We start from the raw sequence: 15,770 nt of genomic DNA on the forward strand, positions 1-15,770 counted from the left end.
ATCAACTATATGTAAAACTATGGCCAAGAATGGTGTCCAAGGGAGGACTCCACAGAGGAAGCCACTGCTGTCTAAAAAAAATTGTTGCTCGTTTAATGTTCACAAAAAGGCACTTGGACACTCCACAGAAGTTTTGGCAAAATATTTTGTGGACTGATGAAACCAAAGTTTAATTGTTTGGGAGTAACACACAACATCATGTGTGGAGGAAAATGGAACAGCTCACCAACATCAACACCTAATCCCCACAGTAAAGTATTGGGGGAGGGAGCATCATGATTTGGGGCTTTTTTGCTACCACAGGGCTTGGACAACTTGCAATTATTAATGAAAGAATGAAAATCCAAAAGGTTCAGATACTTTTTCATACCACTGTATGGGGATGCCAGGGCTCAATGATAAAATTTTAAAATTATTAATCATTTTGTATTTTTTCATTTTAGTTTTTTGTTTTTTTTATGAAAAAAAAGTTAATCAAAACAAAATTCATACAATTAAAATGCATAAAAACAGAAATACACTCTGGTTATGGCCCCCAATAACAATCAAAAGTTGTTGTTTATTACCCTTTATTGCAAAATGTATCACATTTGACACTAATGCAGAATTTAGAAATTTCTTTCTCTAACAAATTGATGGATGCATGTCAACACATGCACCAGCAGGTTCCATGTAAAAAAAAAAAAAAAAAAAAATCAAGATTCAACAACGTTTTTACATATTAGAGCGCTTATTACACATATTCATTTAGATTTTTCTTTTTTTTACAAATTTGAAAAAAATGTTCCATTAAGACCGTATTTTTCAAATTTTGGGATTCTCTGACAATTGTGTCATGTTGCAGGCCTTTAAGGTTTAACTCTGTCATGCACAAATTATGAAAACCTAAATTAGTATTCTTTTCTCAACTATTTCAGAACTCTATAGGCAAGATCAGAAATCCCCACCCAGGTGTCCACTATAGTTACCACTGTCTGCTACAAAAGTTTTAAGTCATTGGCTGCCCTTCACAACAAGACACATCCAATTCATTTAAACTGGGAGCACTGGCTGTGAATGCTCATTTTTCACTGCCAATAAGTTAAATGAGTGCCCAATAAAGGGTTAAATAGTGTTAAATGTAAGTAAAGCGATCCATAGTTTTTCGCTACCCCCTGACATGTTTTCCCCTTTTTCCCCTCAAAGTGATATTAAAAAATAAATCAAAACAAAAAAACTCATTATATGTATATTTTAATACAATGTTGTTCAGCACTGTAAATGTAATACCATTTAATTATGAGGTATATATAAAAGAAAGCAATGATTTGTACATGTATACATGCATATACTAGTCCTTCTCAAAAAATTAGCATATTGTGATAAAGTTCATTATTTTCTGTAATACAGTGATGGGAGTAACGCCGTTATAAATAACGCCGTTACGTAACGGCGTTATTTTTTCCAGTAACGGGGTAATCTAACTAATTACTTTTTCCACCGTTACAACGCCGTTACCGTTACCGATGGTCAAAAGCGGTGCGCTACTTACTCTGAATAAATTGAAGAAACTACCAGCCGTGTCGAGTCGACTCTCTGCTCTGTTGATTTGTCATCTAAGACTTGGGGTGTATTCAGGTTCGAGAATAGCGCACGTACTTCTGACTCCAAGCTGTTTGTCCCTGCTCATTCAATTAGACAACGCTTTCCAAAGTTTGGTAACGTTTCTGTGTTTGCAACACCTGATGCTAGCCTCGTTCCCATCTCCCACTGTCAGCCAGCAATAATTCTGCTTCCATCTTGAGGACGGCAGGCGCTTTGAAGGTGACGTGAATTGTCCGGAAACAAGCCTACCTAAATGCAGCCCCTCGAGAGATGCGATGGAAGTGATTGTGATTGGCTGAGGGTTAGAGTCATGTGTCATGGTAAGCCAATCAGAGCCGGTGATTTCACAAGCAAACCGGAACAGCGCGTGCGGCAAACACACACACGCAAAACAGATGCACAGGGTCGGGATGGCAGAGCAGTCAGAAGAAAAATTGTCCTTTAAGAGGTGGAGATATAGACACTATTTCAAGTTCTTCGAAATTAAAGGAAAGAACGTGCATGTAATGTGTAATTTATGTCCCGGGGCAAAGATTTTGTCGACATCTGTGGTAAGCTATTCAAATCTGCTGAAGCACCTAACAAGTTAACTGCCTGTCTGTTCTTCTCGATTCCACTGACTCGAATACTGCTCCGAAAATTTCAAATTCTTTGACATACAACAAGTTCTTTTTAAAGTAACGGAAATAGTTACTTTCCCTGGTAACTAGTTACTTTTACTATAGAGTAATTCAGTTACTAACTCAGTTACTTTTTGGAAGAAGTAGTGAGTAATGTAACTAATTACTTTTTTAAAGTAACGTGCCCAACACTGGACTGATAAACATTAGACTTTCATATATTTTAGATTCATTACACACAACTGAAGTAGTTCAAGCCTTTTATTGTTTTAATATTGATGATTTTGGCAAAAAAAAGAAAAACCAAAAAATCCCTATCTCAAAAAATTTGCATATTTCATCCGACCAATACAAAAAAAGTTTTTTTTAATACAAAAAAAAAAAAAAGTCAACCTTCAATTAATTATATCAGCGATGCACTTAATACTTGGTCGGGAATCCTTTTGCAGAAATGACGGTTTCAATGCGGCGTGGCATGGAGGCAATCAGCCTGTGGCACTGCTGAGGTGTTATGGAGGCCCAGGATGCTTCGATAGCGGCCTTAAGCTCATCCACAGTGTTGGGTGTGGTGTCTCTCAACTTCCTCTTCATCCTTCCTCTTCAATATCCCACGGATTCTCTGTGGGGTTCAGGTCAGGAGAGTTGGCAGGCCAATTGAGCACAGTAATGCCATGGTCAGTAAACCATTTACCAGTGGTTTTGGCAGTGACAGCAGGTGCCAGGTCGTGCTGAAAAATGAAATCTTCATCTCCATAAAGTTTTTCAGCAGATGGAAGCATGAAGTGCTCCAAAATCTCCTGATAGCTTGCTGGACTTGACCCTGCCCTTGATAAAACACAGTAGACCAACATCAGCAGCTGACATGGCACCCCAGACCATCACTGACTGTGGGTACATGACACTGGACTTCAGGCATTTTGGCATTTCTTTCTCCCCAGTCTTCCTCTAAACTCTGGCACCTTGATTTCCGAAAGACATGCAAAATTTGCTTTGATCTGAAAAAAGTACTTTGGACCACTGAGCAACAGTCCATTGCTGCTTCTCTGTAGCCCAGGTCAGGCGCTTCTGCCGCTGTTTCAGGTTAAATAGTGGCTTGACCTGGGGAATGCGGCACCTGTAGCCCATTTCCAGCACATGCCTGTGCATGGTGGCTCTGGATGTTTCTACTCCAGACTCAGTCCACTGTTTCTGCAGGTCCCCCAAGGTCTGGAATCGGCCCTTCTTCACAATCTTTCTCAGGGTGTAGTCACCTCTTCTGGCTGTGGAGCGTTTTCTGCCACACTTTTTCCTTCCCACAGACTTCCTACTGAGGTGCCTTGATACAACACTCTAGAAACAGCCTATTCGTTGAGAAATTTATTTCTGTGTCTTAGCCTCTTGCTTGAAAGTGTCAATGATGGCCTTCTGGTCAGCAGTCAGGTCAGCAGTCTTGCTCATGATAGCGGTTTTGAGTAATGAACCAGGCTGGTAGTTTTTAAAAGTCTCAGGAATCTTTTGCAGGTGTATTGAGTTAATGCGTCGATTCAGATGATTAGGTTAGTAGCTTCTTTAGAGTACCTTTTCATGATATGCTAATTTTTTGAGATCGGGATTTATTATTTTTCTTGACTTTTTTGCCAAAATCATCAATATTAAAACAATAAAAGGCTTGAATTACTTCATTTGTGTGTGATGAATCTAAAATATATGAAAGTCTACTGTTAATGAGTATATTACAGAAAATAATGAAGTTTATCACAATATGCTATTTTTTTTAGAAGGACTATGTTTTTTTTTTGTCTGAGAGGTTGAGAAATCTGCTGTTTACATACTTAAATACGTTAAGCAATTAAACATGGAGGTCATTTTTACTAGGTGTTGTTTTTAATGTAAGGGATTTTTTTTTTGTTTTTTACCAGTTTTTATTTAATGGGATGATCATTTAATGTCAGCTCTTCCTCGTTCAAATCGATTTGATGTCTATCACAGTCAATGAGTTCAGAAGACGAAAATATTCTTTGGAGAAACTTTTAGATGTAGAGAGGTTAATGGTATTTCAATTCTTTCACTGAGAAATAGGCATGTGCCGGTATGATATACTGACGATATGGTAACCTCAATCCAAAATATCACGGTTTCATGGAATTGCAATAACAGCTCTAAAATGTGTTACTTTGAGAAATCTGGGTTTAACAATAACAACAAAAAAACTTTTTTCCAATGAACAGTTTTAATTTTTCAAAACATATTTGCAAATTAAAACATATATAAACTCGTGATGCACGATAATACATTTTTCAACCGATATCGATAACAGATAATTTCCTGCCCCTTCCACCCGATAACCGATAATGTCACGCCGATAATTCTATTCAAATATGTATGTAAAATTTAAAGTATACAAAGATCAAATGTTACTGTGCAAAAATGTAATTTAGTGCTATTTTTTTCCACATCAAATGTGAACAAGTAGTAAATTCCAACAACTAAACAATGGCAATGACGTTGTGTAATGGTACGCTTTTGGCAACAATTACTTAGAGAGTAAACATCCAAGTTGCACAAAAATGCCTTTAAAAGTAAGCCATTCCTAACATATATCACATTACTACACTGCAAAAACACCTCCTTAAAACTAGCAGAATTGGACAAAACTGTTGATTGCGCACATTTGTAGGCTAAATCAAGTATATAATTATCGGAATGCATTATCGGTTGAATTTCGCTTTATCTGGATTATCTGTGTGACGTCATAATTGCCATTATCGGCCGATAATTATCGGTGACCGATATTATCGTGCATCTCTAATATAAACTTTATACTTAAGTATAATGTTAAGTTAAAATTAGAGCTAAAACGAGTACTCGAGAAACTCGAGTAACTCGAGTTTAAAAACTGATCCGAGTAATTTTATTCACCTCGAGTAATTGTTTATTTTCACAGCTCTAAGCATCACGTTTTGCTGGGACTACTTTTAATGCGGGACAACGCGCCGTCACGTGCGGAGAGGAAGAAGGGAAAAAAAAAAAAAAAAAACACAGCCGACAGCCACCACAAACGATGCCGACGTTGTTAAGTACTAGCCCGCACAATGCTACATTGGTAACAGGTAGCGTCTGGTGCGTCTCATAGAGATCACATGTATATTGAACTAGATGCGAAATGACAGACTCGGCCACGTCTGGGCAGCGTTTGTAAACAGCCGCCATCTTAAAGCAGTACAGCGCTAAGCGCTAATAAAGAGCGCTAAGCGCTAATAAATAAGATTAACGTTACTGTCGCTACTAGCTCACGTAACGTTAGCCCTGCGGAGGGCTAGGTTTCAATTAATTATGACCACTGTCGAAGCATGGCTAACGTGTCTTACATACAGGCTTTAACATAACATAGCATTGTGGAGTGATGAGGGTGTAAAATAAAAACTTAATCATGCTAACTATCAATTTTAGCTAAATAGTCATTGCTGGATAAAACACTAAGTAGCACTGGTCCCTAATGTGCTCCAATACAGCCTGTATTATACATTTATTTTGAACACTGCAAAAACTCAAAATCCTATCAGGACTTACCGTTTAGACTAACTTAAAACTTAACTAGAACTTAAAAATGGCTTGACACAAAGAGAAATTCAATTGAAACACGTGGGAAAAAATCCTAACTTTTAAGTGATGTGTGTTATCAAGCATAATGGCATTTTTAGGTAAGATATATATATATATTTTAATAAGATCTAAAAGTTTTTTGAGTGAAAGCAGTGAATTAGTCTTTTTTTTAAATTCTAGTTACATCTGAGATGCAATTGTTGGCTGTTTTCAACAATATACATTGAAAATAAAGACATTGATTGACTGAAAATGGTTCAAGATTAGATGAAATGTCTTGTTTTCTCATGTATATGTATAATTGCTCCTCACCTAAAAATATATTTGTTTTATCCGATTACTCGATTAATCGATAGAATTTTCAGTCGATTACTCGATTACTAAAATATTCGATAGCTGCAGCCCTAGTTAAAATAAATGAATAAATAAATAATAACTGAAATATTCAAAATAAATTTTAAAATAAATGCAGTACTTTAGGTGAGCCAAAACCCACACTCACAGCTCAACGTTATTACCATCAGAACAAAAACAATTGAATTATTTTCCAGAAAGAGCACGTGTGTATGACTTGTATCACGTTAACATCTTACACACACTCTCTTTCTCAACACAGACAGTTGCCAAAGAGGGAAAGAAAGACCATGTTTTAATGTTTAATGTTCAAGACGCACTAAAGTTAACTCTTGTCGCCGATGGGAAATGTTCATGAAATCATATTGGAGGTATTGCCTTCCCGGCAGCCACCCTCCGCAAACATGTTTTACATGTTGGTTAGCCCTCCTCTATTAAGCCGCAGCCGTCAGTAACTTTTTTGTAGTCGAAGTATTCCCATACCAGCAATTTCGTTTTCTTCGATGAGGGAAAAAAGTTCAGGAGTTTTACCTCCTCCAGCTATCGTGTAGCACAGCCAACTCACTGACACTGAGCAACAACTATTGCTGGAGGGTTGAGCCTTGCAGCTGCAAGCAAGGGATTTTTTCCCTGCATTTTTGGGACATAAAAAATAGCTAATAAAGTGGGGGACGGTATGATGGAATTTTTTTGCGGTTTTGAAACCTTGACGTTTTCATACCACGGTATACCTTGAAACTGGTAATCGGCACATGTCTACTGAGAAATGGTGTTTATTTGTTTAGATGCTTACATTGACAAGACCAAAGTAGTGTTCATTGATGGGGAACTGCTCCGGGCCGATGTCCTTCTCCAGAGCGGAGGCATTGGTGCCCTGCAAGTAGAGAGACCATAACCAAAATGAAGAAAGTTTAGCCTTGGCGGAAGTCTTTCCCACAGACAGCAGCACGTCACGTATGCGAAAGTGGATCTAGTCTTAATGGTCTGGGTGTGTTTTACAGATGATTACCTGGCTCCAGCGCTTATCTCTGCTCCGGGCTCAAAGTAAGCTTTGTTGAGACGAAGCGGGCGACCATTTAGACGCTGAAGCTGAATGGTGCTTTGAGACAGCGATCCAGGAAAAGTAGCAGCATTAGCGTATTTTACCTCAATTGCTGTCTCTGAATTCATTGTTTGCTTTTCTATTAACAGCAACAGCTTTGAACATCCACAGTCAGGAAGGAGACCAATGGACAAGTGAAGGATGGGCAATACCACTGCAATAGGTTTACCATTTAATATAATCAATTTTACAAAATTACAGGAAAAAGCTATTAAGTTATTGTAATAAGTGATCAAGTGCTTAGTGAAAAGTTACGGCATGTCCTGAGTCCTGACATCTTTTTTGTGCCTTGTAGATGAAAATGAATATACTGCTCTTCTACTGTACAATGCTGTAACAAAAAAATGGATTAAGAAAACATTGCAAAGGTACGTACACCTCAAAAGGATACCACTAGTGACATGAACCAAAAGAATTTGCTTGACGATTATTGATGTCTAACTAACTACTGCAGAGTTCAACACCAGAAATCAAAAGAGTCCATGGAATATTTGATCTATAATTTCCATCCGCTAGTTTTGACAGTATAATAAAGCAAGCCACTGGGGTTTTGCAAAGCAAAGGCCCGGATAGTAAAATTATTTAAAAAAAAAAAGTTTTATGATGTTTCTTCGTTTGACCGACCGGCACCGTTCAAATATCAAAACGACCAGAATTTTCGTGTGACTAAGGGATTTTTTAAAAATGACCCTTAAAAAAATGTTCCATTCGCCCAAAAACGCAGGTTAAAAAAAAAAAAAAAATTAAAAAAAAAAATTTTTTTTTTTTTTAAGTATCTCGTCCGACAATTTTTGACCAAGCCGCATAATTTACACATAAAACATTCCAGGACGGTAAGGGGCATAAAAGTTTTAGTAAAAGTAGCAGATTTTGTCAAAAACGTACGGTTCCCCCAAAATTCGCCAAGGTCTGTCACAATCATTTCTAATGGGATGCCATTGGCAGCCATGTACGTCCAAATTTCCCATTCATTTTCAATGGCAGGAAAACATAAGTCCTTGTGATTTTTTACCATTTGCCATGACAGCCAATTAACATTCAACTGGCGCCCAAGTAAGGCGATGCCATGGACAGTAAGAGTGTGACAATATCTCGATACAGCGATATATCGCGATATTTTGCAATCCTATTGGTTATCGATATGCTCCCGCCAAGTATTGATACTTTTATTTGACATATTCGCCATACAATGCAGTATGGATGCTGTAAACTGCTCAATGTTTGTTGAGCAATTTTTTGGCGGTCCACTAGGGGCGCTCAAGAGTGGCGTTGAAGGTAAAGTGTACACAAGTCGTCTAGAGAAGAATAGCGGAAGCTCCAAGTGGGTGGAAAAAAATAAAAAAGCTTTGTGAGAACGGTGGAGGAAAAAGAACAAAAAAACATGTTTTATCACCGTTAGATACACTAAACATGCTGGAGTTAACTCTCGTAGCTGGTGGGAAACATTCATGACAGTGTTTATTAACCTTTAATTTTGTATAAATGCGAAATCATATTGAAGGTATTACCTCCTCGGCAGCCACCCTCCCCAAACACATTTTACATGTCGGAAATCCTCTAAGCCAAAGTCAAACCCAATTCCACAAAGGGCCAAGAGGGTCCTGGATTTCATTTAGGCATGTGCCGGTATGAGATTTTGACGGTACGATAACCGTGAGCAAAAATACCGCGGTTTCACGGTATCACGGTATTGCAATTATAGCTCCCTTGAGTCCCTCAAGGGTCAATTCTTGGACCACTCTTATTTAACATCTATATGCTTCCGTTAGCTCAGATAATGGAACAGTATGACATCTCCTATCACGCCTATGCAGATGACACACAACTGTACATTTCTGTGTCCCCACATGATTATAGTCCCTTAGTCACCCTGAGCAAATGCATTCATCAAATCAATGAATGGATGTGCCAGAATTTTCTCCAGTTAAATGTGCAGAAGACAGAGGTGATCATTTTTGGGCCAAAAAAGGAAAGGTCAAAGATAAGCAGCCAACTTAGCACAATGTCACTTACAGCTACAAATCAAGTCAGAAACCTTGGCGTAATTATTGACTCAGACCTAAAATTTGATAGCCATTTAAAGTCCGTCACTAAATCTGCTTATTACCACCTAAAAAATATAACCAGAATTAAGGGGCTTCTGACTCAACAAGACATGGAAAAACTTATGCATGCATTCATTTTCAGCAGATTGGACTATTGCAACGGTATATTTACAGGTCTTGATAAAAAAATCAGTCAGGAAGTTGCAGCTGGTACAGAATGCTGCAGCCAGAGTCCTCACAAATACAAGGAAGCTGGACCACATTACACCAGTTTTGAAATCGCTACACTGGCTTCCAGTAAGTCAAAGGATAGACTATAAAATACTACTGCTCGTCTACAAAACACTTAATGGCCTTGGACCAAAATACATGCTTGACTTGTTAGAGTCCTATGAGACATCTAGACCCCTAAGGTCGTCTGGAACCGGTCTTCTGCATGTTCCAAGAACAAGAACCAAGCAGGGTGAGGCAGCATTTAGTTATTATGCTCCTCACCTCTGGAACAAGTTACCCGAACGTCTGAAGTATGCTCAAACTGTTAGCTCTTTTAAATCAGGGCTAAAAACGCTTTTGTTTAGCACTGCATATCTATAACTGTCTATATATTTCAATCTACCTGCTTTCTATTCCTCTTGTTTTTATCTCCATTGCTGATTTCAATTATTATTAGTAGTAGTAGTTTTTGTTTGATTTTTATTTTATTTATTTATTTTTATTCTGTGATTAAATGCGATCTTTTGTCTTCGTTTCTACGTTGTGTTGATTTAAATGTGATTTTTATGATCTTCATGTGATGTAAAGCACTTTGAATTGCCTTGTGTGGAATTGTGCTATATAAATAAATTTGCCTTGCCTTGCCTCCAAAATTTTGAGATGTATGAGTTTAAAAAAAAAAAAAAAAAAAAAAAAAAAAAAAAAAAAAAACTTTTTTCCATTGAACAGGTTTTTTTTTTTCAGAACATATTTGCAAATTGGAACATGAATATAATGTGAAAATAAATTAATGTGAAAATAAATGAATTAACAAAAAATAACAAATATTTTATATAAAATTAAAATAAATATAACCTAGACCAGGGGTCCCCAACCTATTCCACAAAGGCCCACTGTGGGTGCAGTATTTCATTCCTACCAAACAAGATGACAACACTTTTTCCCCCAATCTGGTGTTTTACAAGTGCAATCAGTTGATTGCAGTCAGGTGTGGCTTGTTTTAGCAGAAGCCTCATTGGTTCAACTATCTCTGCTGGATCGGCTGGAACAAAAACCAGGACCCATAGTGGGCCTTGAGGACTGGATTGGAGACCCCTGACCTAGACTATACCCACAGCCAGAGCTCAAGTTGCTCAATAATAGAGCAAGAACAAAATAATTGCTATAAAAAAGTAAGAACACTTCTAAATAAAATTAAAAATATATACTGTATGACTTTTTTTTGAGGGGGAGAAGCTGAAGTTTCGCCATTTTCAGCCACTGTGTCAACTCTCTTCTACATGATGTCATGCCTTTGTGTTAAAAAGAACAAAGAATTCATAAGTTAATAAGTTAGTTAAAAATGTATAAGTTAGTTTTATAAGTTAGTTAAAATGTAAATATTGTTGAGGTTTCAAGGTTTCATCTAAAACAAAAAGTGAGGAGTGAGACCTCCTTTCGCAAGTAGCGATCTTTGACGCGATCCTTTTTTTTCTCCCCCTTCATTCAAGCTTGTTTCTCACTCAGCGGCTGTGAGACATAAAACGTCGACCAAGCTGCTCTCCCAGCTTAGCCTAGGCTAACATTCGTCTTTGTAAGTTTTAGTTAGTTTGTATATTGAATTTGAAAGGAAAATGTATGTTTTGTTTTTGGCGACCTTTTTCATGGTGCTACTGCTATCCTGTTGAACCTACTCACATGTGGAAAAATACAATTGTATAACGTTTTAAATGTATTCATTTGTATATTTCACCACGATTTGAGAGCTCAATAAATTGAAGAAAAGTAAGCCTTGTGTTTGGAGGTTTTTTTGGGGGGGTTTGCTGGCTGTTTAGCAGAATAGGGTCACTGACACTCACGGCAACAAACAGGGGAAGGGTGAGCGCTGCCGCACCAAGCCACCTTGGCTGCATTTTGGCACATGAAAAATAGCGAATACCGTACTAAGGTATGACGGAAAATTTTAGTGGTTTTGAAACCGCGACGTTTTCACACCACGGTAAACCGTGAAACCGGTAACCGGCACATGTCTAATTTCATTTCAACCAAAACTGCGCAAACAGGTTAACCAATGAATTTTCTGCTGAAACAAGCAGCCCCTGACTGCAATCAACTGATTACACTTGTAAAGCCGAGTTATACTTCCGCGTCAGACCTGCGCCATCAAGGAAGACCTGATTTACGACCCTGCGCCGTAGCCTGACGCGGTCCTATCGATTTTTCAAACCCTAGCGTCACGTCAACGCATATGACGTGGCGGAAATGGACTGTGATTGGTTCGCTCAGACTGTTGTTTCCGGTTCAGCGCGAAATCACCACTATTGTAAAACATTATTTTTCCAGGCACAAAAATTAAGCCTGAACGATATATCGTTTAAACATCGCCATCGCAATGTGCGCATGCGCGATAGTCCCATCGCAAGGACGTGCGATAGTTTTTTTGTTTATTTTTCTGATCCACAAACCCTTGATCTGCTTCATTTGCTCTCACAGCCTCTCTCACCCCCTTTCCCAGCTCTCAGTCACTGCGGCACTTGCTTATTAAAGTTAACGATGGCTTTGATCTGGTCAAAGAAGCCGGGCAGCAATCTGTCAATCAAACTGTTTAACTTGTTAAACAGTTTCTGCAAAGGAGCGTGGGCTGGAATGAATGTGTGTGTCTGTGGGGGGAGAATGTGGAGATGTTCGAGACATATAAAATAAACGCCAGAAGTGATTATGAGGAGTTTGTAATTTCTACATGTCACTCCAAGAGTCACAGCCATGTTAGGTAAACAAAAGCATTTAATAAAGCCAAGCATTTTCCTACTACAGTACTTTATTCTTGTTTAAAAATGATTCAGTGGGACAGTTATGTTTAAAACTGATCATAATTATTACATTTAAAGTGCTTAAAAAGCATTTATTAAAAAAGTATATATATATTAAAGATACACGATAATATCGGTCACCGATAATTATCGGCCAATAATGGCAATTATGACGTCACACAGATAATCCAGATAATAAAAAAAATTCAACCGATAATGCAATCCGATAATTATATACTTGATTTTGCCTCCAAATGTGCGCAACCAAAGAATTCAGCACGCCGCCTCCTCAACCCCTACCCTCTCTGAAGCCCCTGAGGGAGGAAGGGTTGAGGAGGCAGAGTTACAAGACAAGAAGTAGTTGAATATTATGGCGGCTGTTACTAAAAAAACGACGCTCTCGCCATCTGCGAAACATGTAACGTAGAAGTTCCACGAGGCAGAAAGAACGCGTCCTCATTCAAAACCACTAACCCAGCAGCCATTTAAAACTGCATCACAAAGAATTTTGGAACAAATACGAGGCTGCTGCTAGCAGGAATGCTAAAGCTATTGTAAACACTAAGTTAAACTACAGGGCTTGTGACGATACAGAGTCGGGCTGTTTGGGAATGCAGCCCAAGGCGGGTGGTAAATTCGCATCTAAGGCTAAATACCGGCACTACTGGAGACCGATAGTCGGCAAGTAGCCGTCTTCCGACGGAGCCCGCCGCTCTGGCCAGTCCGGCAGGCCGCCGCCGCCTCGCCATAGGCGGGGCGGGGTGGGGCGGGCCGAGCCCGGTTCCCCGGCCTCTGGACCTCCGGCGAACACCCCAGTTTCTCGAGCGTTCCCCCACGGCGTGCGAGCAGAGCCAGGACCCGAATACGCCGCGGCGAACCGGCCGGGGCGGGCGAATTATCCGGTACGAATGTAGCTGCCGCCGCGGCGGGTTCTGGTCCCTATTAACCGCGAAAAACGATGGAATACTGTACACTGTGGTCATGAGGAGTCATCCAAAGTCTTTCCAAAGAGCTATTCAAGTCATCTAGTAAAAATGTCTTTTAAAAAAATATATATATATATTTTAATATCGCAATATAATATCGCAATATATCGCAAACCCCCAAAAAATCGCAGCAATAGTTTTTTCTAATATTGTTCAGGCCTAACAAAAATGGACCAAGCCGACGGGAGTATCATGGAAGAACAAGTCTCGTCAAGGCATCAAAGTTTGCCAAATGGCAAGGTCAGCGACTGAATTAAAAAAAATGGAAGAACCACCGAGACGTGTGTGTTCGGAATCGAGTGGCCACACGAAGCTGTGAACCAGTCGGCCAAAAACTGCCAGCTTTTTATCACTGTATGTCGTATTTTTGGTTGGTGCACTTCATCATTTATTGTGTACATATGTTTGCTGTGCGTCTGTGACTTTTTTACGTGTCAAACTTCAAGTATATGGAGAATAAAGCACAGGTTTGGTGTCGAAAGAGTTGTTTTGATCTTTGATTTTCAATAACAGACAGTTCACACACAATACATCATCATTGATTGAGAGTGTCTCGGTGCTTTTTATGATAACGTTAACATCAAGGTTTTCAACGCAGTTTGGGAAGTTCCATAGAAGCCAGAAATCTGCTAGTGCTTCCCACTGGCTGGTTGAAGGACACAGCAAACAAATCGAGCTGGAGGGCTTTGCAGACCTCGGACAAAACGCTGTACGCGGTGCTCGACGCCAATTTGAAGCTAGCCGCCACAGCTAGCTGGTTTTCACCCGAGGCTAGAAGAAGTTGGACAGACTGCCTCGAAACCGTCTTCTGCGTCGCCTGCGCCTCAATATTTGTATGATCAACATTTATTCAATGTTGATGAGCTGAAGATCCACATTCAAGCGTTCCATCTTGCATTGTTTATTTTCTCTCCGTTAAACCAGACAAGTAGAAGTCAACAAGCATGCCCCAAAACCGTACAAATATAACACAACACCCCTCTAGTGGCTTGGCGGTGAATTACAGAGCAACGCGTCACATAGTCGAAGAACCATCGAATGACGCCGTAGTTGCTGCGCCGTCACCGCAACGCGGGAGCATAACTCAGGCTTAAGAGATCAGATTGGTGAAAAGATGACCTATTCAGTGGTTGGAACGAGATCCAGGACCCTCTTGGCCTTTTGCTGAATTGGTTTGACACCCCTGCTACGAGCCGTGGTCGATTTCGTTTTCTTTGATGAGGGGAAAAGTTCAGGAGTTTCACCTCCTCCAGCCATCGAGTAACACAGCTGACTCACTGAGACTGAGCGGGGGAGGAATAAGCCTTACAGCTGCAAACGAGGGATTTCGCCAAGCATTTTTGGGACATAAAAAAAGCTAATACCTTAGAGACGTTAGCTAAATTTTGTGTTCTTTGTTTGTGGTATTTTAAATTTCAATGAGAAATCTTCCCACCTCAAAATGGTACGCTCTAGTGATCTTACGTCATTACACCATAATGACAGCATGGTGGGTTTATTTGACCGTTCAGTCCCTAAACGCACCACGCAAAAGCAGATGACTTTTCTCATGCTCCTTGGCATATATTGTAAGACAACTACAACGACAAAAAGCCACAAATGATGCTATAAACGACATACAAGCAGACTATGTTATGCCATGTTTAATGGAGCTCAGCCAGCCCCGCATCTGCCTCATTGACTCTGCCCGCTTTTGGCAGCCCTCGCTTGGGTCAACACAGAGGCCAATCCGGCCAGCACCGCGGACAAAAAAGCACTTGTACTCACCATATTACAAATGGAGGCGATGTTTCTGACAGTCATTTAGTTCACAGTGTCCCCCTAGCCGCCATCTTCAGGAAAGAAACATGACTTTCACAGCAAACAAGTTGAATGGGAAGGCCACACACGGCAAGGAAGCCCCGGGGCGGCGTCGCGACGGACTGCCGCGGCACCATACGGGCAGCGGTGACCCCGAGAGATTCAGCGACGAAGTGCCTTCATCCTCAAAAGAGATAAAAATTACAACATCATGGGGCCGAGTTACAAGAGGCGGCTTGTTAGCAAACAAACATGAGAAAGGCTTCCGTGGTTACGTCATGTAACCCCGCCCACCTAATGATAATGTTATGATTACTTCAGGGGTAAGCATTTGAGTGACAGAGACTTTCAACCAATCAGAGAGGGGCTCTGTCAAACTGACTTGGCTGCACTGCAACCAATCATTGGCGTCGATCTATCAAAAATTGATGACGAAACATTTCATGAATTAAGAATCTTAAAAAAACAAAACAAAAAATAAAAATACTGTAAATAAAAAATAAAACAAATATATATATATATATGTATGTATATATATATATCCAAAGATACAATATTAATAAATTTCTTTTAATAACTATGTAGATAATCAATTTCAACGTAGTACTTAATGAAGTAGCATATCACGTTTGCTCCGACAATAAAAACATAATTATTGTTTATCAAAAATGAATGTATTTGGCGGGGCCTATTTC

General features: G+C 39.5%; 1 protein-coding gene across 3 annotated transcripts in view; it reads right to left on the reverse strand.

The window, feature by feature from the left end:
- usp46 (ubiquitin specific peptidase 46) overlaps positions 1-15,358 on the reverse strand; it is a 31,158-nt gene extending 15,800 nt beyond the window's left edge. For 2 of the 3 annotated variants that reach the window (XR_009063946.1, XM_057841947.1), the window contains exons 1-2: positions 15,043-15,358; positions 6,934-7,014 (exon numbers count right to left, since the gene is read on the reverse strand). Coding sequence is in view for 2 of the 3 variants with exons in the window: in XM_057841947.1 (XP_057697930.1) it covers positions 6,934-7,014; positions 15,043-15,078 (117 nt within the window). In the remaining variant the exon portion in view is untranslated. The remainder of the gene's footprint in view (positions 1-6,933; positions 7,015-15,042) is intronic. The other variant, XM_057841948.1, reaches the window with a different exon arrangement.
- Between the last annotated feature and the right edge of the window lie 412 nt (positions 15,359-15,770).

This window comes from Corythoichthys intestinalis, chromosome 7, assembly GCF_030265065.1.
Source record: "Corythoichthys intestinalis isolate RoL2023-P3 chromosome 7, ASM3026506v1, whole genome shotgun sequence".
In the NCBI taxonomy this organism is placed as follows: domain Eukaryota; kingdom Metazoa; phylum Chordata; class Actinopteri; order Syngnathiformes; family Syngnathidae; genus Corythoichthys; species Corythoichthys intestinalis.